The 27,886-nt window shown below is 37.3% G+C and overlaps 2 protein-coding genes across 3 annotated transcripts; both read left to right on the forward strand.

The window, feature by feature from the left end:
- Positions 1-4,603: 4,603 nt before the first annotated feature.
- LOC126822357 (uncharacterized) lies at positions 4,604-12,642 on the forward strand (the record flags this gene model as incomplete). Its single annotated transcript, XM_050551260.2, has 11 exons — positions 4,604-4,616; positions 5,234-5,387; positions 6,235-6,274; positions 7,027-7,185; positions 7,529-7,584; positions 8,459-8,596; positions 9,288-9,459; positions 9,786-9,890; positions 10,759-10,974; positions 11,545-11,758; positions 12,515-12,642. Coding segments are annotated over 11 exons (1,305 nt in total), but the record flags the coding sequence as incomplete, so codon positions are not given.
- A 3,384-nt stretch (positions 12,643-16,026) lies between these two features.
- LOC126820833 (uncharacterized) lies at positions 16,027-27,579 on the forward strand. Of its 2 annotated transcripts, XM_050548992.2 has the most exons (13): positions 16,027-16,181; positions 18,612-18,760; positions 19,151-19,243; positions 19,822-19,975; positions 20,527-20,566; positions 21,500-21,658; positions 23,132-23,187; positions 23,301-23,438; positions 24,067-24,238; positions 24,659-24,763; positions 25,996-26,210; positions 26,745-26,958; positions 27,472-27,579. In XM_050548992.2, exons 2-12 carry the CDS (start codon positions 18,736-18,738, stop codon positions 26,779-26,781), a joined length of 1,194 nt encoding a protein of 397 aa, XP_050404949.1. In that variant the 5' UTR covers positions 16,027-16,181; positions 18,612-18,735; the 3' UTR covers positions 26,782-26,958; positions 27,472-27,579. The 2 variants fall into 2 exon arrangements, 1 of the variants encoding a protein (XP_050404949.1); XR_008785881.1 differs by lacking the exons at positions 16,027-16,181; positions 18,612-18,760; positions 19,151-19,243 and adding an exon at positions 19,258-19,284.
- Positions 27,580-27,886: the final 307 nt, after the last annotated feature.

Raw genomic sequence — 27,886 nt, forward strand, 5'->3', positions numbered from 1 at the left:
AGCATAGCATACATGAAAACCTCACTCAGTACCATTTGTATCAGACATTTCAGGAAGAATCAATCCAAGAAAAGCATGATGTGATAATGGATTGCTGTATGGAGTTCTGTTCAAACATCTAACATTAACTTTAATACGACGTTATATTATATATTGTATAATTGTTTTAATGGTTTTATTCCCCGTTAAAAATCAATTTTATCTTAAAACATTTAATTGTTGTTCTCTCTAAGCTGGTTAGATATCGTGTCGAGATTGCTGCATATTTAATATGTAAAAGAGCTGATCTTATCAGAAAAGCTGAGAATCACGATCATAACTTATGATTCATGAATATATTTTTGTTTAAAGATGAAACATTGTTTTCGCTATTAAGAAATTGTATCTGGATTTGATCATTACACTACCTATAAGATAATGTAAGGTACAGACATATGACCCCGAATACGAAAGCCCAGAAGGCTCATTCCAAATTCCAAATTCATGTCTTATCAATAAAATAGCAAATTGGCAGCCCCCTCTTAAACAAATTAGAATTTAAATAAATTGTAATTTTACACAACTAATTAGTGCTAGTTTACCTATCTGATGATTGGACCGGAAAAACACAAGTTCCAAATTACTAGATTAAAAATTTTAAATTCCAAATGCGAAATTCGAAATTCATTTCTTACCAATAAAATAGCAAATTGGCAGCCCCCTGAATTAAACAAATTAGAATTCAATAGGATAAAACAGTTTGATAGTTGCTAGATTTCACAAGATAAACAGAATAGATAACCTTAAGTGAGAGATAAATAATACGCGGGTTGCAATGAGAAAATCAGCACGTTTTAATTTAGGGTCAAGGTCTTCATAGGTGAAATGTTCATTTTAGGTGCTCACTTTTAGAAGACTTTTGTGTAAAGCCACAAAGACAATGATCCACCGTCGTGTCCTTTTCATTCAACCACAGTGGTTCCTACCCAAAGGGAACCACAGTGTCTCCATAATTAAGGTACTGGCTCACTAACCTAGTGGTTCTGCTTTCTATCCCGGTTGTGCTGCCAAAGGCTTACCTCTGGATTTTCCTGACAAGGGAGAAGGATGTCAAGTCGTCTGGGTGGTACGAAACAACGAGGTCCGATGTAAACGTTCGGATGCACGGTACAGACGACAGTTGAAATCGGAAATGAAAGTAGGCCGTGATGAATCTGTTATCCTCCAGTGGGTGTCTTAATTCTTTATCAGTGATCATGGCACCTGTTTAAGCTACTATCACCTCTATCGCCATGAGATTTCGAAAGATAAGATTTATAGGAAATCCTGATATAAGTGGCGACTATCAAGACAAATCAAGTACTGACTCAGGTTAACGCAGAGGGGCGACATGATTTTCTTACTTCTGCTCTTGCCGGAACTTCTGGTCGCCCAGAACTTATTTCAGAATCCTGGTTTTGAAAGTACGAGTGGTTGGGTATGCAATACCTGTACTGGAAGCCTTTCGTCTGATAAGCATGGAGGTTCCCATAGTTACAAAGTTACAGGAAGGTAGGTGTGAATCAGAGTTGTTTAGTGCATCGTCTCGATTAAAGTGAAAAGAAATGGGCTAATGGAGAAGTGGGGAACATTTTCACGGAGAGTGACGCTATGGTCTACTCTTATTTTGAATTCAGCCTGGAAAGTGGTCTACTTCTAGAAAAGACTAGGCAATTGCTCTGAGCCCGCACCACGGTGGGATCACGTGACTAAGTGGGTAAGACGCTGGCTCTCTAGCCTGAAGGTCGGGTGTTCGATCCCTGCATTGGCCGAGAAAGTTCATCCTGATTTTCCGGCGTGGTTTCCCCTTGTCAGTGATGCAGGACGGAGGGCCTGACAAGGACAGCTGTCTAGTCCTTCAGATGGGACGAAAAACCGAGGACCCGTGTACATATTGGCGTGCACGTAAAAGATCCCTTGGCAGTTGGAATTCGATATAAGAGTAGGCGTAGTGCCGCTGCCCGGGCAAAATTTCCCTCATAGCACACTGTATGGCGTATGCCCGTCTTCATTAGCCCAGTTTAGGAGCAGAACAGTAGGACGTTAAACCCCATTTCATTTCATTTCCGCACCACGGCCGCTGCTCCTGACAAGTCAAAATCACGACGGTTCTTCTCAGTCTATCCCGGGACGTGAAGCAGTGACATTCTAGTTAGTAGGCCAATGTCCTGTCTCGCTACTACCACGACCGACTTGAGCGATGTGTAAGTCAGGTTACTTTCAACTAAGAAACAGCTGGTCTTCAGGATGATTATCTGGCTCATTCGGCTATATCGACTTTGTCTATCTATGTCTATCTGATTTTTGGATTGCAACCTAACTAATATTTATCTCTTGCTAGATGTTATCTGTTCTAATATTTATCTCTTGCTAGATGTTATCTGTTCTATTTATCTTGTGAATCTAAGAACCTGGGACATTATTCATGAAATCTTAAAACACCAACGCTAAAATATTAAGGATGCAGTCATTTCATTGGTTGATGGTTAACAAATGTAAGCTCTTGGCCAACGAAAGGCCTAATTCGTAAAATATTTTGAGAATGCCGCCATTTCATTGGTTGGGGATTAACACCCTTGTACTAATTTAAGTTATTGGCCAATAAAAGGGCAGAATTCCTAAATTATTTGATTTTTAGTTTTCATGAATATGGCCCATTGTCCGAATCATTGATCTTGTCGACCATGCATGGCGGAGAGCTTAAGAATAGAATGAAATGGAAATCAGAGGCTCCGTGTACTCATTGACGTGCATGTAAAAAAACTATGGCAGTTGAGATGAAACGCTGATGTTCGAGCTAAATGTCCCAGCACCAACCCAGTTGGAGAAGATAAATAGAACGCTAAACTTGATTTTCACTTCATTTCTATGCCACGGAGTTCTTTTTTATGACACGCGTCTTCCAATACTGGACTAAAGCCGTTAAAATTACATTTTAGAAAACTGCATACTTTACAATATGGCAAAGATCTTCACAACAACATTAAAGAAAATAACGTTGTTTCAAGATTAATAAAACAAATTCAGTTAGGCCACAACAATGCAATTTTCTCTTCTTTGGAATCCCTGAAAAAAAGAAATAGCCACTTGAATCATGTGAACAGTGGTTTTGTTAAAAAAAAAGTAAAATAATTGGACCTAAAAGCCGTCGAACAGCACAACCGGGTAGTTTATATTTTTTTTTATAAATCTTTTCCCGGCGATATAAGAAGAAAACGTTTTACATGAATTCCCGAGGTTATCAAAGAACATTAATTGATTTATTATTTATAATAGACAACATGATTGGTCTGGAGCTAGTCAAGATCTCCATCTAGCAGCAGGACACACTTATTATTTTAAAGTGCACGTGAAAATATTAAATACAGTTAATGGTAAACAGTATCACGATGTAGTGACTATGTTGGACATTGTCGATAACAATGGTAAGATATTTGCCAAATAATTTGATACGTTCACAATATTGGCAAGCTCCTTGGTCCATTACCACTTGAAGCTTCTGATCGCCAAAATAGGGCATGAAGTCTGCTGGATATGGTCGATAGCAATGGTAAGATATTATTTGAGAAATACTTTGATAAATTCAAAATATTGTCAAGCGCCTTTGCCCATCATCATTGCGAAGCTTCTTGTCGAAAACAATAGGGCCTGACGTATGTTGGATATTATTGATAGCAATGGTAATATCTTATTTGCTAAAGACTTTGATAAGCTCCTTTGTCCATTAAAAGAAGCTTCTGTCTAAAGGTTCTGACATTCTGCAGCCTATGGATATTTCTTCTTTGCTAAATAGAGGTTGGGTGGTCGAGTGGTTAACGCGTACGTGTTGGATCATAGGGTCTTTTTTTGAATCAAGTGGCGTGTTTTCGATTTCCTGCTTGTACGTGACAAGGAGTAGAGTCGCCTGTCCATCCTCGTGGGTTTTCTCCGGGTCCTCCGGTTTCTCCTTACTGCTAAAGATCCCTACGCGCAAGTGAATTATTGAAATAAAATTGGACCATAATATGTTAGTTCCAAAATCAGCTAGTTTGTGTCGAGTGGACGTAAAACCCCATTCCCCCCCTCTCTCTGCTATAAAATGAAATCAATCAGAAATATTGGCATCGTCCATTTCTCTCATAGCACTGTATGGCACATGGTTAATCTCCATTAGCTCTGTCGGTGCAGAAAATTAGGAAATTAAACCCCATTTCATTTTAATTTCTATCTTTAGGTAACCACAAGTATGATTCACCTGGTTCGACTAAATTTGTTACACCTGGTCAGTGGCATCTTGTGGGTGGTGATTACCACATTCCTAGTAATAGTAAGTATAGCTAAGTGTTGATTACCATACTCCTAGTAATAGTAAGTATAGCTAGATACATACATCGGGTTCTGTTAGCAACGTCCTTTGCACAAATAAAGACGTTGTTCCTGGGGATCATTTGTCAGATTCTTGCTTACTATCGGTTCTTACTACACCAATGCATTCATTAAAGACCATATGTTAATAGGCTTCCTGTGGGTACTAGTGGGTTAAAGCATGAGTGTAGGGTCAGCCGGGTCAGTCAGATTATTGCTTATAGCTAAGTGGTGATACCACATTCCTAGTAATAGTAAGTATAGCTAGATACATACATCGGAAACCTAACATTGAACGAACCTTGAACTTTGTAACTCGATTATCACAGGTAGACATTTTTGCTGGAAAGCGCGAGTCTGGGTATTTGCGATAATCGAGGAATCTGATAGGCTCTCATTCTGGGTCAGTACCGAATTGAGGATGGTTAGCAACATGCTGCACGCAAATACAGACGTAGTTCCTAGTGAACATTTGTCAGATTCTTGCTTACTACCGATTCTTTTAGAACACTATTGCAATCATTAAATGCCACACAGATGCATCGTCCAGACTAGTGGGTTAAAGCATGAGTGTAGGGTCAGTCAGCTTATTGCTTATTATCGATTCTTGCTTACTACCGATTCTTTACAAACATTATTAAATTTATTATACATACGCCTGGTTTCCATGAACAAACCCAGAACACCTAGAACATGGCCCTGCCAGATTCGTACTTCCGATCGGTGAACATGCAAAGCCTTTATAGACATAATAAAGATACCAAATAAGCATAAACCGTTCAATATTACCAACGAGATGAACTATGACTACATTTTTTACTAAGTGTTTTATTTTATGTAATATCCCATATTACTTGTTTTTCTATCTCAGCGAAATCCGTTAGATTTTACGTCCAGACAAAAGAGCCTGGTGTTAATTATTTGATTGATGATGGTGAATTAACACAAGTTCAAACATTATCACAATTTGCCAGCGATGCTAATAAGGGAATAGATCATAATAGAAAAGCCAACTTAAAAATCAGGTACGCTAATCCGAGGTATAGTATAAGGATGAAGACCACTAAATATTTTCGCGTTGGCTTTTTTAAACCTGTTTCCACCTCTAAATGGTAAATCGTCACCCACACAGAACATTCCAGTTAATATCCTCTATTTAACCAGGAGCCACGGTGGCTCAGTAGGTACGATGCTAGATTGCTAACCTGGAGGTCCCGTGTTCGATCCCTCGTTGGCCGGGATTATCCGACGTGGTTCCTCCATGTCAGTGGTGCAGGACCCAGGGCCTGGCAAGGGACAGCGTATAGTCGTTCGAAAACCAGAGGTCCCGTGTACACATCGACGTGCTCGTTAAAGATCCTTTGGCAGCTGGAATTCGACGCTGTTCGAACAGGACAGTAGGACGTTAAACCTGATTTCATTTCTTTTCGATCACAATATCATTAGGAGAGGACGGGGTGGAGTGACTATACATTCATTACAGGTGGTTTACCTCTATATTTTTCATATGTTCTAATAATTCGAGAAGACATCGGTTAAGATGTCAATATGTTTCTATATTTAAGATGATCTGTTATTTGAGAAGAATGACGCATGTGCGTTTTATTAAATTCTATTTCTATTTTATTTTATAGCAAAAGCTATACGATGGATTAAAAGTAATGTAATATCGATTTTGTACAGAATTTGCTGTAACCGAATTAATATAACGTTTAATGAAATAATGCGAATTATTAAAACATTCTACTATTTCTAACAAACCTAATAATAACAAATAATGTAATGTTGATATTGCTGGATCTACTTAACATTTAGTAGCTGACGTCGCTATAGGGTTAAATATAATGACAATATATAATTATTTGTCCACAGTTTAAGCGGAAGTTCTTATCCGTCTGGAATTAAAGTTGAGGTAAGCACTGAATGTTAATGGTATTTTATTTTGAATGGCTTAAATATATATTTAATGGATAAAACGCATTTTATGTCATTATCTGAGAGGAGGTCCCTCGTCTCATCTCGTCGCCAGAACAAGCAATCGATATAATTGTGTAGTTTAAAAATTTGGTTAAAAAAAAATGGAAGTCGACCTAATTACCAAACCAAATGTAGTTTCATCCTTTTTGTAAAACCCTGTCAACAGTGGAAAACCAAATCGGCTGTATGTCAACACATGTTTCATCTAAATACGTCATCTGTCATCACACACACAAAAAAACCCAACAAAAAACAAAAAAATCAAATAAAACACAATACATTGAACAATTTATTTACCCCGATAAGGGCGGTGTAATTATTTTCATACTGTATTATTTAATCTTGTTTCAACGGTAACGGAAGCCGCGGTGGGCCAGGGAGTAAGACCGTGAAAGTTTCCCGGTATGGTAAATGGTGTAGGAACAACGTATAGCCGTTTGGATGGGACGAGCAACGGTGTACACATTGACATGCACATAAAAGTGTAATTCGTAATAACATTTGGCCGTAGCGCCGCTGTCCGGCAAAATTTCCCTCAAAGTATACATCATGGCATTGCAGAACAATAGAACGTTACATCCAATCTCATTTCAATTGTGACAACTAATAAAATCCAATAATATCGAAAATTATTTACCCAAATCAGAGAAGGTTCTAGCCATTTTAACAATGATATATTATCAACAGATTCAACAAACCCGAAGTGAATTTGGTTGGGGTTCCGCCGTTAACGTTAATTACATCCACGACTCCAGTCATAAACGCTATCAAGATTTCTTCTACGATATATTTGAATGGGCAGTATTAGAAAATGCTTTAAAATGGCCATTTCTCGAATATAGCAAGGTAAGGCGCATTTTACTAATAAATAGAGTATCAAACATCAATGTACATTTAATTATTAGTCCAGTGTCATAAGTGTCATTTTGGAATGCAATCAGAACGATAAATGTTCGTGTATTTTACATTCACCGCTATAGTTTAAAAATAAAAGATGTTGGATATGGATGTAAATTCGTTATCTCCGCGGTAAACCTAGCGTAATTTCAAACATCAGTGCCAACTATGTGTAATGCAAATCAAGATGGTAAATGTTGAAGTATTTTATTGTCACAGCCATAACCCATTTAAAATTGAAAAATACTGTGTATGGATGTAAAAGTAATAGGTTTCTTTTTTGTATTCACAGGGGAATTTCCAACCCGGTAATGCCATGAATGCTATTAATTCCATGCGTGTTAAAGGGTAAATTTGATTGATAAATTGCCACAGTATTCAAATTATAATGATTCCAGTCCCGTATTATTGGACGATTGTATTTTGTTACACTTGTCACCACGCCCATCCATCTGCGGAGTGAATTCCTCGAGATTCCCATTTCAATGGTAAAGGACGTAGGGTTTGACAAGGTACAGCTTCTAGTTATTGTGTTGTCCTAAACACCGAGAACACTTGTCCACGCGGGAGTGTAGGCGAGAGAATCCTTGGCAGTTGAAATTGGAAGAAAAGCTGTTTGAAACGTAACGCACTGTTCAGTCAAATTGTCCGTTATAGTGCACTGATGGCAAATTCCAGTTATCATAAGCTCAGTTCGTTCAGAAAAGTAGGACATTAAAGGACCTAAGTCCGTAACTCAAAATCCTCCAAAATCTTCGACATCGAAAACACGAATTATTGGTCAATTTAAATCAACATTGATGAGTTTCTGATATCCGATATTTAAGATAAAATAATTTTTTTAACATTGGTACACGAATCGTGTACCATAATGCGCTTCAGCCCCAGTTGTATTGAGAGACTCGAGGGACGAGGCTAGACACATTGCACCAAATCAAATGGAGTTATGTAGACTAGAATAACTAGACTCTAAAAATTTGCACTCGATTGAGATTGCTGACTTATTTCGCCTAACATAACTGATTTGAAATTGGAGTAAAAACGGAAACCATTTAATGTAAATCAGTTTATATACATTCATATTACAGTATTATATGTGTTGCGACCCACTTTTGTGAATTTCTAGGTCCCAAATGTTAGCGATTTAGCTCCTTTAAACCCTTTTAATGTTGCTTAAAATTCAAGATATTATCACTAATCGAAATGTACCCTTTTTTATTAGTATAAAGGTCAGAGGTCATAATATATTTTGGGGAGGATCGGATGTTGTTCCGTCGTGGCAGAAATCAATGTCTGGATCGGAATTTAAACCACTCTTAGAAAAACATATGAGTGATATGGCTAAAACATTCAGGGCAAAGTAAGTAGATATTTCGTATCCATTAAAGTTTACCAAGGTGCTGGTTGACCGAATGATCTGCAAGCGAATTATATGTTGGTTGGTTGGTTGGTCGAATGTTGTGCAAGCGGGTTATTTGTTGGTTGTCCGAATGATCTGCAAGTGAATGATATGTTGGTTGGTTGAATGTTCTGCAAACGAGTAGTGTGTTGGCTGTCCGAATGATCTGCAAGCGAGTGATTTGTTGGTTCACCGAATGGTCTTTAAATTGTTTTAGTCAGCCAGAGCAATAATGCTCACCTGTAAGTCTAATCTAAGCTTGACATATCTAAAGCATATTAATATGTCTGTCAATTTTACCAAGTGATGTCATGACCTATCGCAATAAGTTAATCACGATTATTGGGCATATCACATGGCCTTCGCCGCATTCACCGAGATGCCGCAATGGCGTTGTGAATAAAGCATTTGATCACTAACCTGAAGATACCGGGTCTGATACCTATGTTGGTCCAGAATCTTCTCCGGAATATTCTAGCGTGGTTCCCCCCCATGTCAGTGGGCGCAGGACGGAGACTCACGTTGGCGTGCACGTAAAAGAACCCTTGAAAGTTGGAATTCGCTATAAGTGAAGACTGTAGCACCACCGTCTGTCTACAGGTAGCTCCACTTTAGAACATTGTGATATATCGATTTTACACACGATCTTCAGGTTCCAGCATTGGGATGTGGAAAATGAAAATCTACATCTCCACTTTTACGAAGATAAGTTACGAGACCCTCACATCACTGAATGGATGTTTCGAGAGATGCACAGAATAGATCCTCCAACTCAACGATATTTGAATGACTACAGCATTGTTGATGGTGGACAGTCGACAATGGTCAGTAGATGTAAATATATCTGATATCTCGAGAATTTCACTCTTCTAAATATCAATCTAATTGAAAGTAGATTCCAATTTTGTTTCGTATATTGTTTAGAATTTTTAAAAAAATAAATCCACTAAGATTACAATTTGTTTCGTTGACTACATTCTGATTTTCACCCCCCGCCCAAGGCAGAGATATCTAGATCTCAATACAGATTCTCCTAAACCATGATCAATCAAACGTTAGTTCCTCGATACAGTTAGTCTAGATATGCCTAGTTGTTAACGTTGTATTGTAATCAGGGCGTATATTAATGTAATTATTTTGAATTCTTCAGGCCTATGTAGACCAAGGAATGCGTTTTAAATCTGCTGGAGTACCTGTATCTGGTATGGGCATACAGAGTCATCTCGTTGGTGATATTGACATTTCTGCTATTAAGGTAAAGTATTATTAAATGAAATGAAATCAGGTTTCATGTTTTAGTTTTGGGCGTTCTCTTATTTCGATCTTTACGTGTACGTCAACATGTACTCTGTTTTTGTCACATCTGTACTTTTCTTGCTTCAAGGGTACGCGAAGGTCAAAGGAACACGTCATATCTATTATCTAAAGTCATGTTAAAGATACATTATGTAAGATTTAGATAAAGCGCTGGTCATTCTCGCTATAATATTTCAAAAATAGATAATAAAAATGAACATACTGTGAATTTCATTCAAATCACTTTATTTTGCTCAAAGTTATCAATGGTTGTAGTTTTGACAAGATGCGTGCATCGATCGTAACTACCGTACTGGTCATTCGAGTCTTAGCCTCGCTTCTCTATTTATAAATTATATAAATAAGGTCGAACTGTTCTTATCTACTTAAAATCGCAGGAATCCGATTGCATCGAGCGTTGGTTATGCTCTTGTGATGTTAATAAATGTCTAATTAATAATTTATATAACATTTAAGGCCCAAAGAAAGATCTACAATAGACAGATTTAGGTCTTACATAATGCCGGTTTAAGTAAACACGTTGATAAGGGGTGGGGCTGTATTCCTGTATTTAATCAACTTGTAATAATGAAGGATGTAGCTCGCGCGAAACAGGATATGCTTACTCTTTACGAAACAGTACACCTGATACACCACGCATTCACTAGAAGCACGTTTATCTGTTCCTGTTGTAATGTCTTCCCGCGGAACTTTACGTTAGCTAGTAGCATATCCTATTAAGAAAAGAGCTAACATCTGACCTATTCGTTCATTCAATTATGGTTCTTAACTTCCGATTTCAACCGGTTGTACTGTTTATATTTTAGAGAAGACTGGACGAAGTGGCTAAAGTCGGATATCCTATCTGGATAACCGAGTTAGATATAAGCCAGGGGGACAATCATAAGAAAGCGCAATATTATGAGGACGTCATGAGACTATACTTCAGTCATCCAGCAGTTAAAGGTGTTATGTTCTGGGGATTCTGGGATGGAAAACATTGGCGACCACAAGCTGCACTTGCAAATGGGAATAATGTTACGGTGAGAGAAGACCTTTCCATTTTTTATATTTAAAGGTACAGCAAATTAGTGACCCAAGTAGCGAACGATGTCGGGCACGGAATATTGTACACCACTTGACACTTCCTCTACTTTCAAATCATGCCATTATTGATGGAATCTTCGATCAAGCATGATAGAACCCATACGATTGAGTAATCGAGGTCCTTCAGGCACAAACCAGGTCATCCACATTAAAAAGTCCACAATATGCACTATTTTCTTTTTACTAGAAAGCACATCCGAGTGGTCAGTACTGAAACAATTCCACCATTATTATAATGAAATAATGCGTTTTTGTAGTTAAGTACATCGGGGTATTTGTGTAATTCACCCGGGGGTTATGGTGCAAAATGTGAACTTCAAGTGACCACAACTATTTATAAATGAAACGACTTCTGTTTGTGGTTGATCTTAAACCAAAAAGGCGCGTTTGTTAGTAATGCAATGGAGGACGTCTTTATAATATTTTACGATTTCGGTATGTTTAAATCAGACGAGTATACCATGACTGAAACTTTCATTATTTAACTTTGTTAATGACATTCACAGCCAAATGAAGCAGGGAAAAGGGTACAGCAACTGCTAAAACATACATGGAGAACCAACGAATCACATAATATAAGTCACGGTCAGACAGTCAGTATCAGAGCTTTTAAAGGTTCCTATAAATTACTGGTACACCATAATGGTAAAGTTATTCATACCGAGAACTTCAGTCTTGGTCAAGCTGGAAACACTCTAAAAGTTAATCTAAGTGGATCAGGTAAGCTTTGTTACTTGACCAGCAACTAGGTACCAAGAAATCCCTTCTTGCTTTTGTTGGTTGATCTTCTTCTTGGGGCGACCAATTCAAGTACGATCGGCATGGTTCTTGACTTGGTTGTTCCTTGGACAGTTGCACGTGGATTGGCGGATATGACATCACAATTCCATGATGGCGGCAAGGGCGTAAAGCTCAGTTTCTGTTCCATAGTACGCCCATACTTGTGTTTGTATAGTTCAGATTACAAATAGTGTGTCTATTATATATCAGTTGTATACAGATAGTTTCATGAATAACTGTAATATTAAATATATATTCCTCAACTTCCGATCGAGCAGTTCACATATCGGGCAGATTTTCATGTCGTTATTGGCCATTACTTCTATTATTTCAACCTCGTAAGTTTTCTCCGGGTCCTCCAGTTTCCTCCAACTGCTAAAGACCCCTACGCGCAAGCGAATTATTGAAATATAAATTGAACCATTGCCTAGTTTGTGTCAAAAACCTATAACACCCCCCCCTCTATCTCTCAATTGTTTCATACTACGAATTTGATATAGTTATAAGAGTTGTACTAGAAAATTATAAAGGAGATATTTTTCTGTTTCCATGGAAACAGATTGGTCTAATTTTTGTTTATACAAGTGTGAGTGAGGCTTTTTGTTATTTTAAATAATAATTTCCAAGACCAGGTTTCTTATAATTGGAACTGGTGTTCCAGAAGTATCATTGAAACTGGATTTTTGTTTGTTACAGGCTCAAATCCACATGTTGATAACGTTTTAATTGGTTGATGGAGGAAAGCGACGCAGATATGGTTTAATGTTAATATTTGAATGTATGAAATAAATCTTAGATATGGTTGTATCGGTGCATTGTTTTATGTAGTGTACCTCCATTACCATAGCCACGAACCTTGATGAGATATATTTTACAATAAAAATCATGTTGGATGTTGATCAGGCAATGCAATTAGATTAACCCGAAATTATAATTTATTTTTGAATATTAATTTTATGGGCGTCGCCATCTTTCCTCCAATATTTCGGGCATGGTAACAAGAAAGACCGGATAATTTAGCATATGTCCTAGATATACCCAAACTATCTGTCTGAATGATAGAGTCTACAGTCATAGGGCGTGTTCCTTACAGATTCAAAATCCGGATTATACCTCGATCAGACAAATCTACACAAAAACCGATTTAATAATATATATATAATAATTTAATAATATTATTAATAATAAAATGATATTAGAACGGATGAGTTCAAGTACGAATATAACAGGGGAATCACGTGGCTAAGTGGGTAAGACGCTGGCTCGCTAGCCTGTAGGTCGGGTGTTCGATCCCTGCATTGGCCGAGAAAGTTCATCCAGATTTTCCGGCGTGGTCCCCCTTGACAGTGATGCAGGACTGTCTAGTCGTTCGGATGGGACGAAAACCGAGGTCCCGTGTACACATTGGTGTGCACGTAAAAGATCCCTTGACTGTTGGAATTCGATATAAGAGTAGGCCGTAGTGCCGCTGTCCGGGCAAAGTTTCCCTCATAGCACACTGTATGGCGTATGCCCGTCTTCATTAGCCCAGTTCGGAGCAGAACAGTAGGACGTTAAACCCCATTTCATTTCATTTCATTTCACGAATATAACAACTACAAATAATAAAATAAGTATACGTACAAATATAACAACGTTGATCAGAATGAATGCACATGTTACTCAAAGTATTTAATTTTACCAGTATTCGTTTGGAGTCTCCTTTACTTTCGGTGCTTCTACTGCTTTGATGTAGTAGTTTGTAGACAGTATTTTACAGATGTCTTCTCGGCGTTGGCGTAGTAATTCCAGAGTTGGCAGAATTACACAGGATCTTGATCTTCCAAACCTGAATAATCCTTCAATCGGTATGATCCGATGTGATAATAATCCACAACAATAATCTTGAACTTGGAGATAATTTCTCTTAAAATAGGAAAAATGTAAAACAGAGAGATAATTTCTTTGAATAAAAGCACAATAAATGCAACGGCACGAAATGGCAATAAATCGAGAAAACAGACCACGTGGGTCAAATAGAAACCTATACGATCAACATCTAGCTCTGGTAAGAAACTTCTACCCTTAGACCGGTCCGGCTTATATAGTTTTAGGAAATTCTAGAACTTTCTGGAACATTCGCCACAACGTTTTCCAAGTACAATCGCCTAAAATTTAAATAAACGATAGATTGTGAGCAATTATCAACTCAACCCTGTCATGAGTCAGGGAAATATTGCCCCCCCCCCCTCGATCTCGATGTAAGAACCGCACACATAATTACATTTATAAAAAACTGAATACAGATAACCCAAGTAGCAAACATACAAAATAGGGTTAAAATTCACCAATTGAGAGAGGTAGTCGCAAATGTCTAATTTTGCTCGGTCAAAACAAAGTTTCACCGCCTTTTTTTTCCTGAGGATTATATTAGTCTCTTTCTGAGACGTATTACTCATCCAAATCCTCTTTGTACTTTTCGTATAATATAGACATGACAGAACCCAGGATTAAAGAGTGGGAACTATTATAAAGTAATAGTTTATATCTTGTTTGTGTCGAGTGGACGTTACACCCCCCCCCCCCAACTCTCTCTCCCCACCCCCTCTCTATCTCTCTCTTATAAAACGAGAATACAATACACAAACGTAGATCTTATTTATTCCCGCTCACACCATATCCTCTCCGTTCAGGCGATAAACTGAAATCACCTCCTCAAAATCGTTGAAGCTAGTAATCAACAGGCATGCAGAAGTTGTAGCCCTTTATTTTGGTTATAACGATCATAATGATTACATTTCGACAGTAATGGTAATGTAATTCATTACATTGGCAACGTAATGACACCAGCCCTGGCGCAAGAAGTCAGAAAATGGAACGCTTTAGAAGCAGCTGTGCGATAAGTAAATAGCCAAACTCAGTACTAATAATATGATGGTGTTTGGTAAACAATACTATAGCATACGTGAAAACTTCACCCAGTATGAAGAACCAATCCAAGAAAAGCATGATGTAACTGATAATGGATTGCTGTATGGAGTTTTGTTCAAACATCTAACGTCAGCTTTAATACGACTTTATATTATATATTGTATAATTGTTTTAATGATTTATCCCCGTTAAAAATCAGTGGTATCTTAAAACATTTAACTGTGGATAGAAGAATTTACCATAAATATTTAATCTGTAAGAGAGCTGATCCTATCAGAAAAGTTGATCTCACTATCACCGTTTATAAGTTATGTTAAACGCGCCATTTTAAGCAATATATATATATCAGTTCTATACTGGTTTAATTTCGTTCATTCAGTATTTAAAAAGATACGTTGAATTGAAATTTCACAGATCTATGCTGCTCGTTATGCAATGAACCCGTATTTTGATTTTGCTTTCTTAATTAAATGTTAAATATGCAGTCTGAGTATACATGTTGGCGTGAAATAAGCTGTAAGAAATCCGATATATTAGAGACAATTGCCAGTTACGAATCGTTACTTGTTTGATTTGAAGAACGTGGTGAAACTGAATAAAAAAGAGTTCTGTTGTTTTTTTTAGATTTTTACAAGATAAACAGAATAGATAACCTCAATGAGAGATAAATAATACGCGGGTTGCAATGAGAAAATCAGCACATTTTAAGGGTCAAGGTGTTCATAGGTGAAATGTTGATTTTAGGTGCTTACTTGTAGAAGACACTTTGTAAAGCCCCAAGGAAAATGATTCAGTGTCTTGTGCTTACTCACTAATACAGAAGTCACGCGTTCGATCCCAGTTGTGTGGCTGAGAAAGTGCCTCGGGTTTTTCCACAGCGGTTTGTCCATACTGGACAGGGGGTGACAAGGAACAGTGTCTAGTTGTGTGGATGGTACGACAAGCCAAGTTCCTATGTAAACGTTACCGTGCACGTAAAATAAGCCTTGACAGGAGGAATTCGAAATAAAAAGAGGCCGTGGCGAATCTTTCTCGACACAATTTCCCTTATTCCAAACTGCATGGTGTATGCCCTTCTTCATTAGCTCATTCCACTTCCGACCCAGGGACTGTTTTATTCTGCTTTATCCAGCAGATGTCCTAATTCTTTTAGTGTAACCATAGCACCTCTTTAAGCTACTATCAACTCTGTCGTCATAAAATTGCCAAAGATAAGATTTATAAGAAATCTTGCTATAAGTGGCGCCTATCTGACAAATCAGTACTCATTCGGGTTAACGCAGAGAGGCGACATGATTTTCATACTCCTGCTCTTGCCTGAACTTCTGGTCGCGCAGAACCTATTTCAGAATCCTGGATTTGAAAGTACCAGTGGTTGGGTATGCAATTCCTGTACTGGTAGCCTTTCGTCTGATAAGCATGGAGGATCCCATAGTTACAAAGTTACAGGAAGGTAGGTGTGAATTAAAGAAAATCGGCTAATGGAGAAGAGTGGAACATTTTTCCCGGAGAGTGACGCTATGGTCTACTCTTATTTTGAATTCAGCCTGGCAAGTGGTCTTTTACGTACACGCCTTTTCTACTTCTAGAAAGACTAAGTAATTGACCCGTGTCAGTTCGCTATGGGGGACATTTTTTCCGAACAGTGGCGCCAGGGCCTAATCTTGTTTTATATTCAACCCGTCATTGATTCTTTTACGTGCATGCCAATGTGTACATAGAGGCCTCATTTTGTTGTACCACCCGGACAACTAGACGCTGTTTCTTGCCAGGTTTCCTGTCCCATGCCTCCTTTCCTAGGCCTCCTGTCTTTTAAAACTGATAAGGGAAAACTGGTAAATCGCCGAGAAACCCCGAGAGTCCCGGACCAAACAGCTTTTTATTCAGTGTTCATAGTCCTTTAGTCTTATTTCTTCATTTGTTGTCGTATTTCGACATCTGTACACTAAAATTAGCATTTATATCTTAAAATCAATATTTGTTTTACAAATCAGACATTTGTCATATCAGATTTGTAAAATGTATTTTAATTGTACTTTAATATAAAGATAAAATTTATTTTAGCCTACAGAGAAATATAACGAAAAACAAATCTGGAACAACAAATTTCTAAATACAAATCTTCAAATACAAATCTTTCAAAACATTTCTCCAAAAACATTTCTTCTATAACATTTCTCCAAAACATTTCTTGGAATCCATCGAACCGGAATATTATGACGACATGAGCGAAAATCAACCTCGAATAAAATAAGTCACCATACAATAATGATGAATCGAGCAAGCATATACACAGTAAGAAAAATCGCTCGATGACCGCGACTCTAGTGAAACCACGTATGGAAGACCAAAAAGGTCTTTATTCAGTGTTCTTAACTCTTAGTTCTTAATTCGTAGTCCTTAAATCTTATTTCTTCATTTGTTGTCGTATTTCGACATTTGTACACTAAAATTAACATTTGTATCTTAAAATCATTATTTGTTTTACAAGTTAGACATCATCATATCAGATTTGTAAAATGTATTTTTGTTTAATTTAATTTTATTTTAATATAAAGACAAAATTTATTTTAGTAAATCAAAAAAATAGAAAAAAATAATCTACATTTACATTTCATCATAGACATACAACGAAACAAAAATCTCGAACAACAAATTTCTAAATACAAATCTTGCAAAACATTTCTCCAAAACATTTCTTCAATACCATTTCTCCAAATTCATCGAACCGGAACACTGAATAAAGAGCTGTTTATTCTTCCATACCGGCGGATCAGCGAGCAATCGCAGCTCCCCGGTTAAAATGGAAGTATCAAGAATGTTATATTTCTAGGCCATGATATGATCGATCTATTTCTGCTTCTAATTCCAACTGTCGATATATGCACTGGGGACTTCGGTTTGTCTCCGCATCCCAATGACCCAGCGGCATTGCTCTGTGCCCACCCCACAGCCGCCACCAATGACAAGTCAGAACTAAGCCCGCAAAATGTCGAAGGTTCTTCTCGATCCATGCCAGAATCCGAACCCTGACATTCGAGTGGCAAGGCTATAGTTTCCTATCGCTACCGACGTTGGCGATGTGTAAATGAAATGAAATGGGGTTTACGCCACACAGTTAGCTATGAGGACAATTTTGCCCGGACAGCGGCACTACGGCCTAATTGTACTGAATTCCAACAGCCAAAGGATCTTTTACATACACATCATTGTGTACACGGGACCTTGTTGTTACGTCAAATCCAAACGACTAGACAGCTGTCCTAATCAGGACGTCCGTCCTGCACCACTGACAAGGGGAAACCACGCATAGCGATGTGTAAGACAGAGTACTTTTAAACCAAGAAGTACTTGTTCTTTAGAAGGAAATCTGTGTCGTTCAGCAGATCCTAAATTAACCTTTTAGCTATATCATTCTGATTTACGGATAACGATCTAAATAATATTTATCTCTCGCTAGATGTTATCTGTTCTATTTAAGAACTTCAGAACCGGGGCTTTATTCACGAAAGGTTAACCAATTGAAGCTCTTGGTCAGTGAAAAGGCACCATTCATGAATACGGTCACTGTTTTTTTTTTATCCAATTTATCCGCGTTCTTCGAATCATTCGGTAATTGTGGTTAATTCCTCAGTGATGCTGGAAGGAGAGCGTGGCAAGGAACAGCGTCTAGTGAATCGCTCGAAAGAAGTTTTTTCTTCTAAACTTATAATATGGGAACTAAAGCCCCTCAACGAGCACAACTAAGTACTTTTGATTTTTAAATAAGGTTTTTTTTCTCGAAGAATGAAGAAGGAAAATTGTTACATGTATTCTCGTCGCCTTATGGGAACAATTATGTTGAGTTATGAAAGATAATTAATTGATTTATTATTTATAATAGACAACATGATTGGGCAGGAGCTAGACAAGATCTCCATCTAGCAGCAGGACACACTTATTATTTTAAAGTGCACGTGAAGATATTAAATACAGTTAATGGTAAACAGTATCACGATGTACAGACTATGTTGGACATTGTCGATAACAATGGTAAGATATTTGCCAAATAATTTGATACGTTCACAATATTGGCAAGCTTCTGGTCGCAAAAATAGGGCCCGAAGTCTGCTGTATATGGTCGATAAATATAAGATATTATTTGAGAAATACTTTGATAAATTCAGAATATTGTCAAGCTCCTTTGCCCATTATCACTGTGAAACCTCTAGTCGAAAACAATAGGGCCTGAAGTATGTTGGATATTATTGATAGCAATGGTAATATCTTTTGCTAAAGACTTTGATAAGCTCCTTTGTCCGTTGACAGAAGCTTCTGGTTTATGGATATATCTCCTTTGCTAACTAATGGAATCAATCCATCTTCTGTCGGTGCAGAAAATTCGGAAATTAAACCATATTTCATGATAGTTTCTATCTGTAGGTAATCATAAGTATGATACACCTGGTTCGACTAAATTTGTTACACCTGGTCAGTGGCATCTTGTGGGTGGTGATTACCACATTCCTAGTAATAGTAAGTATAGCTAAGTGGTGATTACCACATTCCTAGTAATAGTAAGTATAGCTAGATACATACATCGGGTTCTGTTAGCAACGTCCTTCGCACAAATAAAGACGTTGTTCCTGGGGATCATTTGTCAGATTCTTGCTTACTATCGGTTCTTACTACACCAATGCATTCATTAAAGACCATATATTAATAGGCCTCCTGTGGGCACTAGTGGGTTAAAGCAAGAGTGTAGGGTCAGCCGGGTCAGTCAGATTATTGCTTATTATCAATTCTTGCTTACTAGCCATTCTTTAAAAAACATTATTAAATTCATTATACATACACCTGATTTCCGTCAAAAAACCCGGTTTAACAAATACAGACCAACTAGAATATTGTTGCCGACGGACCTGTTAGATTCGTGCTACCGATTCATTAGAAGCGTGATTAGGGAACAAGCAAAGCCTTTATAGACATAATAAAGATACCAAATAAGCATAAACCGTTTTAATATTACCAAAGAGATGACATTAACTATGGCTAGATTTTACCAAGTGTTTTATTTTATGTATCATACCATGATACTTGTTTTTCTATTTCAGCGAAATCTGTTAGTTTTTACGTCCAGATACCAGAGGCTGGTGTTAATTATTTGATTGATGATGGTGAATTAACACAAGTTCAAACATTATCACAATTTGCCAGCGATGCTGATAAGAGAATAGATCATCTTAGAAAAGCCGACTTAAAAATCAGGTACGATAATCCGAGGTAGAATATGGATGAAGACCACTAACTTTTCCCTCACAGTACACTGTATGACGTATGACCGTCTTCATTGGCCTAGCGGGAACAGAACAGTATCAACAATATCAACAACAGAGCAAGCCATGCCACTTGTGGGGGGGGGGGGGGACGGGGTGAGATGACTATACATAACAGGTGGTTTATCTTTATATTTTATGTTCTAATAGAGAAGAATGTCAATATGTTTCTATATTTAAGAACACCTGTTATTTGAGAAGAATGACGCATGCGCATGTTCTTAAAGTTGATTTGATTTTATAATAAAGCTATACGATGGAATAATAGTAATACAATAACGTTTTTTATAAAGCACTTGCTACATTTTGTAACCGAAATAATATAATAGTTAATAAAATAATGCGAATTATTGAAACTTTCTACATTTTCTAACAAATAATAACAAATACTAGTAACAAATAATATAATGTTGATATTGCTGGAACTAATTTACATTTGGTAGCTGATGTCGCTAATGACAATATATAATTAATTATCCACAGTTTAAGCGGAAGTGCTAACCCGACTGGAATTCAAGTTGAGGTAAGCATTGGATGTTAATGGTATTTTATTTTGAAGGGCTTAAATATGTATTTAATGAATAAAGGCAATTTGTTACTATGTAGCAAGATGTCTCTCGTCTGGTCGCCAGAATTTGCAATCCATATAATTGTGTCACGTTTTACTTTTTATTGGGGTTTTCTTATGTCTGTTGGAACCAGCTTTGCAGCTTAAATTTAAATTTTGGTTTCGTAAAATTAAATGGGAATCGACCTTTGTAACCAAACCAAATGTAGTTTTATCATTTTCGTCCTACCCTGTCGACATTGGAAAACAAAATCGGCTATAACTCATCATCTGTCATCACACACACAAAAAATCAACATATAAAACACAATACATTGAACAATTTATTTATCCCGATCAGGGCGGTGTAAAATATAAAACACAATACATTGAACAATTTATTTACCCCAAATAGGGCGGTGGAACATATAAACACAATACATTGGGCAATTTATTTACCCCAAATAGGGCGGTGTAACCATTTTAATAATGTATTATCTACTCTTGTTTCAATTGTAACGTAAGATGCGTAGGGTCAGGGAGTAGGACGTTGCCTTGCTAACCAGGATGTCCGGTGTTTTGGTCGAAAGAGTTTATCGGGATTTCCCAGTGTGGTCCAGGCATGGAGCAACGTATAGTAGTTCGGATGAGACGAAAAACGGAGGTCCCGTGTACACATTGACATGCACGTAAAAGAATATGACAGTTGTAATTCGAATTAACAGTTGGCCGTAGCGCCAATGTCCGGGCAAAATTTCCCTCAAAGTACACTGCTTGGCATTGCAGAACAGTAGGACGTTAAGCCCCATTTCATTTCAATTGTGACAACAAATAAAATCCAATAATATCGAAAATTATTTACCCAAATCTGAGAAGGGTGTTGACATTTTAACAATATATTATTAACAGGTTCAACAAACTCGAAGTGAATTTGGTTGGGGTTCAGCCGTTAATGTTAATTACATCCACGACTCCAGTCATAAACGCTATCAAGATTTCTTCTACGATATATTTGAATGGGGAGTATTAGAAAATGCTTTAAAATGGCCAGGTCTCGAACATAGCAAGGTAAGGCGCATTTTATTAATAAATAGAGTATTAAACATCGATGTACATTTAATTATTAGCCCAGTTGAAACAGAACGGTAAGACGCAAAACTCCATATTTAATGTCTTCGATCCTTGCATTGGTAGGGTGACCCACGCACCTACAGAAATACAGTCAACTGCTGATAATTCGAGACTACCACTGAAGCGTGCACATTCGCCGTGTCGAGGCCAACTTTCTGACAGTATGATACTATAAATAGCCATGGCACGTGCAATTCTCTACAAATCTATCAACTATTACAGCCGTAAAAAAATTATTGTTGACGATTTTGAATAGCAGTAAAATTAAGCTTCTTGGTTATTACAGCAGATTTAGAAATTACGTTCGTTTCATTTTTTAAATCGCTTTATCATTAACTGTACCGTTAAGAGCGGCATCTTTTGGTTTAGTACAAATAATATCTCTGAAACACTCAGGTTAGACAGGAACATGATACTATCAGTAGTTTCATTTTACTTTTACAAGCTTCTTAAAACAATTGTTGAGCTAGCTAACGTGCTCATTTCTAAATTCAATTTCTTGTTCTAGCTTTCTGTTATGTTTCGTAAAAAAGTAGTCTTGATTATCCCGACCTGTCAATCAGCCCTAGAATGGTCGATAGACTGGTTAAGCGAGACTAATTTCAAAACAAGGGCACGTAACCTATCTTTTACTCAAAAGTGTCTGGATGTTATGGACGACACATGGAACCAGTTTTCAGTCTATTATTTATACATGATTAATGGTCATAGCTTATTAAGTACAACATGATCGTTTATTTAGTGACTATAATTGTGTGAAACTGATTTGAGGCTTGGCATATATATAAATATTGTGGCGAAATTGTCGAGATATATGGAGATATTTATTTATGGTGGGTCACCCTAGCATTGGCCAAGAAAGTTCATCCAGATTTTCCGGCGTGGTTCCCCCTTGTCAGTGATGCAGGACGGAGGGCCTGACAAGAACAGCTGTCTAGTCATTCGGATTAGACGAAAAACCGAGGTCCCGTGTACACATTGGCGTGCACGTAAAAGATCCCTTGGCAGTTGGAATTCGATATAAGAGTAGGCCGTAGTGCCGCTGTCCGGGCAAAATTTCCCTCATTAGCCCAGTTCGGAGCAAAACAGTAGGACGTTAAACCCCATTTCATTTCATTTCATTTCCATTTAATGTCATTTTGGAATGCAATCAGAACGGTAAATGTTGGTGTATTTTACATTCACCGCTATGGTTTAAAAATAAAAGATGTTGGATATGGATGTAAATTCGTTATCTCCGTGGTAAACCTAGCGTACTTTCAAACATCAGTGTCAAATATTTGTATTTAATTAATGTAATGCAAATCAAGATGGTAAATGTTGGGGTATTTATTGGCACTGCCATCACCCACTTCCACCTAAAATGGTGCATGGATGTAAAAGTAATTGGTTTCTTTTTTTTATTCACAGGGGAATTTCCAACCCGGTAATGCCATGAATGCTGTTAATGCCATGCGTGCTAAAGGGTAAATTTGATTTAAAAATTGACACAGTATTCAAATTATAATAATAAACCCTATTTAATGTTGCTTAAATTTCAAGATATTATCTCTTATCGGAATGTACCCTTTTTTGTTAGTATAAAGGTCAGAGGTCATAATATATTTTGGGGAGGATCGAATGTTGTTCCATCGTGGCAGAAATCAATGTCTGGATCGGAATTAAAACCACTCTTAGAAAAACATATTAGTGATATGGCCAAAACATTCAGGGGCAAGTAAGTAGATATTTCGTTTCCATTAACTTTTACCAGGGTCTTGGGTGACCGAATGATCTGAAAGTGAATGATATGTTGGTTGGTCGAATGATCTGCAAGCGGGTGATATGTTGGTTGTCCGAATGATCTACAAGTGAATGGTAATTACGAACAATTGTACACATCGTCGTCTGGGAACTATCTTGGACTCACTTTGACATTGTACATCTTCGAGAAGCTGTATATTCACAAAGTCTCGTGAAATCACCCATGATGAGTTTATCACCTGATTATAACAAGTCTTTAAAAGTGTTTTAGTCCGCTAGAGCAACCAACACTCACTTGTAGATGACATATCTAAAGCACATTAATATGTCTGTCAATTATACCAAGTGATGTCACGACTCTCCGGATTGTTGGGCATATAACACAACTTACCCACATTTACCGAGATGTCGCAGTGGTTCAGTGAGTAAGGCATTGGCTAACTAACAAGGATTGCGATCACGGTGTTGGTCAAGAAACGTCGCCGGAATTTTCCAGCGTCAGTTGGAATTCACCATAAGGTTAGGCTGCAGCGCCGCTGTCTGTCTACAACTCCCTCCACTTGAGAACAATGTGATATAACGATTTTAATCACGATCTTTAGGTTCCAGCATTGGGATGTGGAAAATGAAAATATACATCTCCACTTTTACGAAGATAAGTTACGAGACCCACTCATCACTGAATGGATGTTCCGAGAGATTCACAGACTAGATCCAGGAACTCAACGATATTTGAATGACTACAGCGTTGTTAGTGGTGGACAGTCGACAATGGTGAGTAGATCTAAATACAATTGATATCTCGAGCATTTCATACTTCTATATATAAATCGAAAGGAAATTAGATGCCAATTTTCGTTTCGTATATCATTTTTTATATTTTTTGTTAAATACCTAGATCTCAGTACAGATACCCCTAAACCATAATCAATCAAACATCAGTTCCTGGATATATATGCCTAGTTGTTAACGTTGTATTGTAATCAGGGCGTCTTAGGTTGTTCACTTTTAGAATATGTATCCTTCTCAACGGCGTTTTTGAGTGAGGATATATATATTAATTTGCTATTTCCTTTTTTTCAGTTCAATAATAAAGTAAAAGTAATTCCTTCGAATTCATAGGTATTAAAAAAACATTAATTGTACAGTAAATGACGTATATCAATGTAATTATTTAAATTAAATCATTTTTAGGCCTATGTAGATCAAGGAATGCGTTTTAAATCTGCTGGAGTACCAGTATCTGGTATGGGTATACAGAGTCATCTCGGTGGTAATGTTGACGTTTCTGTTATTAAGGTAAAGTATTATTAAATGAAATGGAATGGGGTTTCACGTTATACTTTTGTGCGCCCACCAAGATACTGCAAACGGGTATACGCCATTTTTTGTGCGTTCAGAATGGAAATTTTACCCGAACAGCTGCGCCTAGGACTCTCTCTTATTTCGACCCCCAACTGCCAACCGTTTCCTTTACGTGCACGTCTACATGTACTCTGTCACATCAGAACAACTGGAGATTGTTCTCTGCTACAAGGGTACGCGAACGTCAAAGGTCAATCTGATTAAAATGCAGATCTACATTTCCTTTTTTTATACTTTCGAAGGCCTACACTACATAAAGATCTGGCAGGTTGTACTGCAAGGTTGCATTAGGGGTCATACGAGCTGGTTTTGACCCTATGACGCTTGACATTGATTAATCAATCAGTGTTGACGTTTCTAGTGGTATGTATACCCACAGTTCCGTGCATCAAACGCCAAGAACTCACCGTAACGGTCCGTTTCATTGGCTAATCCTTCACTTCAACCAGAACGTCGGTAATATAACAACTCTTTCAGATCCTAGTGTAGTAAAGACAAATAAAACGAAATTTTGAACTATAAAAAACGAAACTACATACGATCTGTGTTTTAATCAGATTGGTTAAAGGATAACGTCAGATCTATTATCTAAAGACCATTCTCGCTATAATATTTCAAATATAGTTAATGGAAAATGAATATATTGAAAGTTTAATTCAAATTACTTTATTTTGAGCAAAGTTATCAATGTTTGTAGTTTTGACAAGATGTGTGCATCGATCGTAACTACTGTACTGGTCAATCAAGTCTTAGTCTCGCTTCTCCATTTTTAAATTACATCGGTATGGCCGAATCGTTATAATCTACTTAAAATCGAAGAGTTGATTATGGTCTTGTCATGTTAAATTTGTCTAATTAATAATTTATACTGTATAAAATTTAAGGCCCGACGAAAGATCTGCAATAGGCAGAATAAGCTCTTTCATAATGCCTGTTTAAATAAACACGTTGATAAGGGGTTGGGAAGGGGGTTATTCCTCTTATTTAACCAACTGGCAGATGTAGCTCGAGAGAAACAGGATATGCCTTTACGAAACAGTACACCTGATACACCTGGTATCCACCAGAATCTCGTTTATGCTAAAGAGCTAACATCTGACCTATTCGTTCATTCAATTATGGTTCTTAACTTCCGGTTTAAACCGATTGTACTGTTTATATTTTAGAGAAGACTGGACGAAGTTGCTAAAGTTGGATATCCTATCTGGATAACCGAGTTAGATATAAACCAGGGGGATAATCATAGGAAAGCGCAACATTATGAGGACGTCATGAGACCTACTTCAGTCATCCAGCAGTTAAAGGTGTTATGTTCTGGGGATTCTGGGATGGAAGACATTGGCGACCACAAGCTGCTCTCGCAAATGGCAATAATGTTACAGTAAGAGCAGACCTTTCTATTTTTTTAAATTTTAAGGCACAATAAACCATTGACCCCTGTAGCTATAGGAAGTGACTGATGTCCTGCACGAGATAAGGTATACTTACTATTTTAGAACACCCGATGCCACTTGAAACTATCATTCTTCTCTACAGTAACACGGAGTTATCGTGACCTTAAAGCCACAACAAACCAGATAGACCACATATATCTCAGAAGTCCACAATATGTACTATTGTTTCTAAAAGTTTCATCCGAGTAGACGCAAACATCACGGGGAATGCGTTTGTCAATATGGAAACAATAGCACAATTATTATTCTGAAATAATGATTTTATGCAGTTAACTACAACTATTTAGAAATCAAACGACTTCTGTTTGTGGTTGATCCTAAACCAAAAAGGCGCGTTTGTTAGTAATGCAATTGAGAACGCATTTGTAATATTTTACGATTTAGTTATGTTCAAATCAGACGAGTATACCATGGTTCAACCTTTCATTAATTATTAACTTTGTCCTGTATTAAATTCACAGCCAAATGAAGCAGGGAAAAGGGTACAGCAGCTGCTAAAACATACCTGGAGAACCAACGAATCACATAATATAAGTCACGGTCAGACAGTCAGTATCAGAGCTTTTAAAGGTTCCTATAAGTTACTGGTACACCATAATGGTAAAGTTATTCATACTGAGAACTTCAGTCTTGGTCAAGCTGGAAACACTCTGAAAGTTAATCTAAGTGGATCAGGTAAGCTTTGTTACTTGACGCAGGTAGGTCCCACGAGATATACATGTACTACTTGCTTTTGTTGGTTGTTCTTCTTCTTTGGGCGACCAATTGTAGTGCAATTGGCATGGTTCTTGACTTACTAGTTCCTTGGACAATTCCACGTGGTTTCTGTTCCGTAGTACGCACATGCTTGTTTTTGTATAGTTCGGATTACAAATAGTGTGTGTATTATATATAAGTTGTATACAGATAGTTACATGGATAACTGTAATATTCTGCAACTTCCGATCGAGCAGTTCACATATCGGGCAGATTTTAATGCCTTCTTTGGCCATTACTTCAATTATTCCATACTACCAATTTGATATAGTTATAAGCATTGTACATTGTATTCAGTGGAATTTTTTTCAGTTTCCATGAAAACAAATTGGTCTAATTGGTGCGAGTGTTATTTTGTTTAATAATTTCCAAGACCAGGTTTCGTATAATTGGAACTGGTGTCATTGTAACTGGATTTTCTTTTTGTTACAGGGTCAAATCCACATGTTGATAACGTTTTGATTGGTTGATGGTGGAAGGCGATGCAGATAAGGTTTAATGTTAACGTTTGAATATATGAAATAAATTTAGACATGTCCAGTGCATTGTTTTATGTATATACCGCCATAGCCACAGCTATGGAACTCGATGAGACACATTTTACAATACAAATCGTGTTGGATGTTTGACAGGCAGTGCAAATATATTAGCCTGAAATGATAATTTAATCTTCAAAATCAATTCCATTGGCGTCGCCATCTTGCCATAGTCCTATTTACCTCTAATATTGCATGCAAGGTGACATAAAAGACCGGATACTTTAGCAAATCTCCTCGATATGCTCAAATATGGACAACTAGAATATTTGTCTGAAGGATAGAGACTACATGTATAATCATAAGGCGTG

The sequence above is a fragment of the Patella vulgata genome, chromosome 1, assembly GCF_932274485.2.
Source record: "Patella vulgata chromosome 1, xgPatVulg1.2, whole genome shotgun sequence".
Taxonomy (NCBI): Eukaryota; Metazoa; Mollusca; class Gastropoda; family Patellidae; genus Patella; species Patella vulgata.

Excerpts from the sequence above, each read along its gene's own strand:
- LOC126820833 (XM_050548992.2), top strand. The coding sequence starts at position 18,736 with ATGTTGGACATTGTCGATAACAATG. Across the intron at positions 19,244-19,821 it reads TTACCACATTCCTAGTAATA|CGAAATCTGTTAGTTTTTAC; the intron begins GTAAGTATAGCT and ends TTTCTATTTCAG. Across the intron at positions 24,764-25,995 it reads TTGACGTTTCTGTTATTAAG|AGAAGACTGGACGAAGTTGC; the intron begins GTAAAGTATTAT and ends TTTATATTTTAG.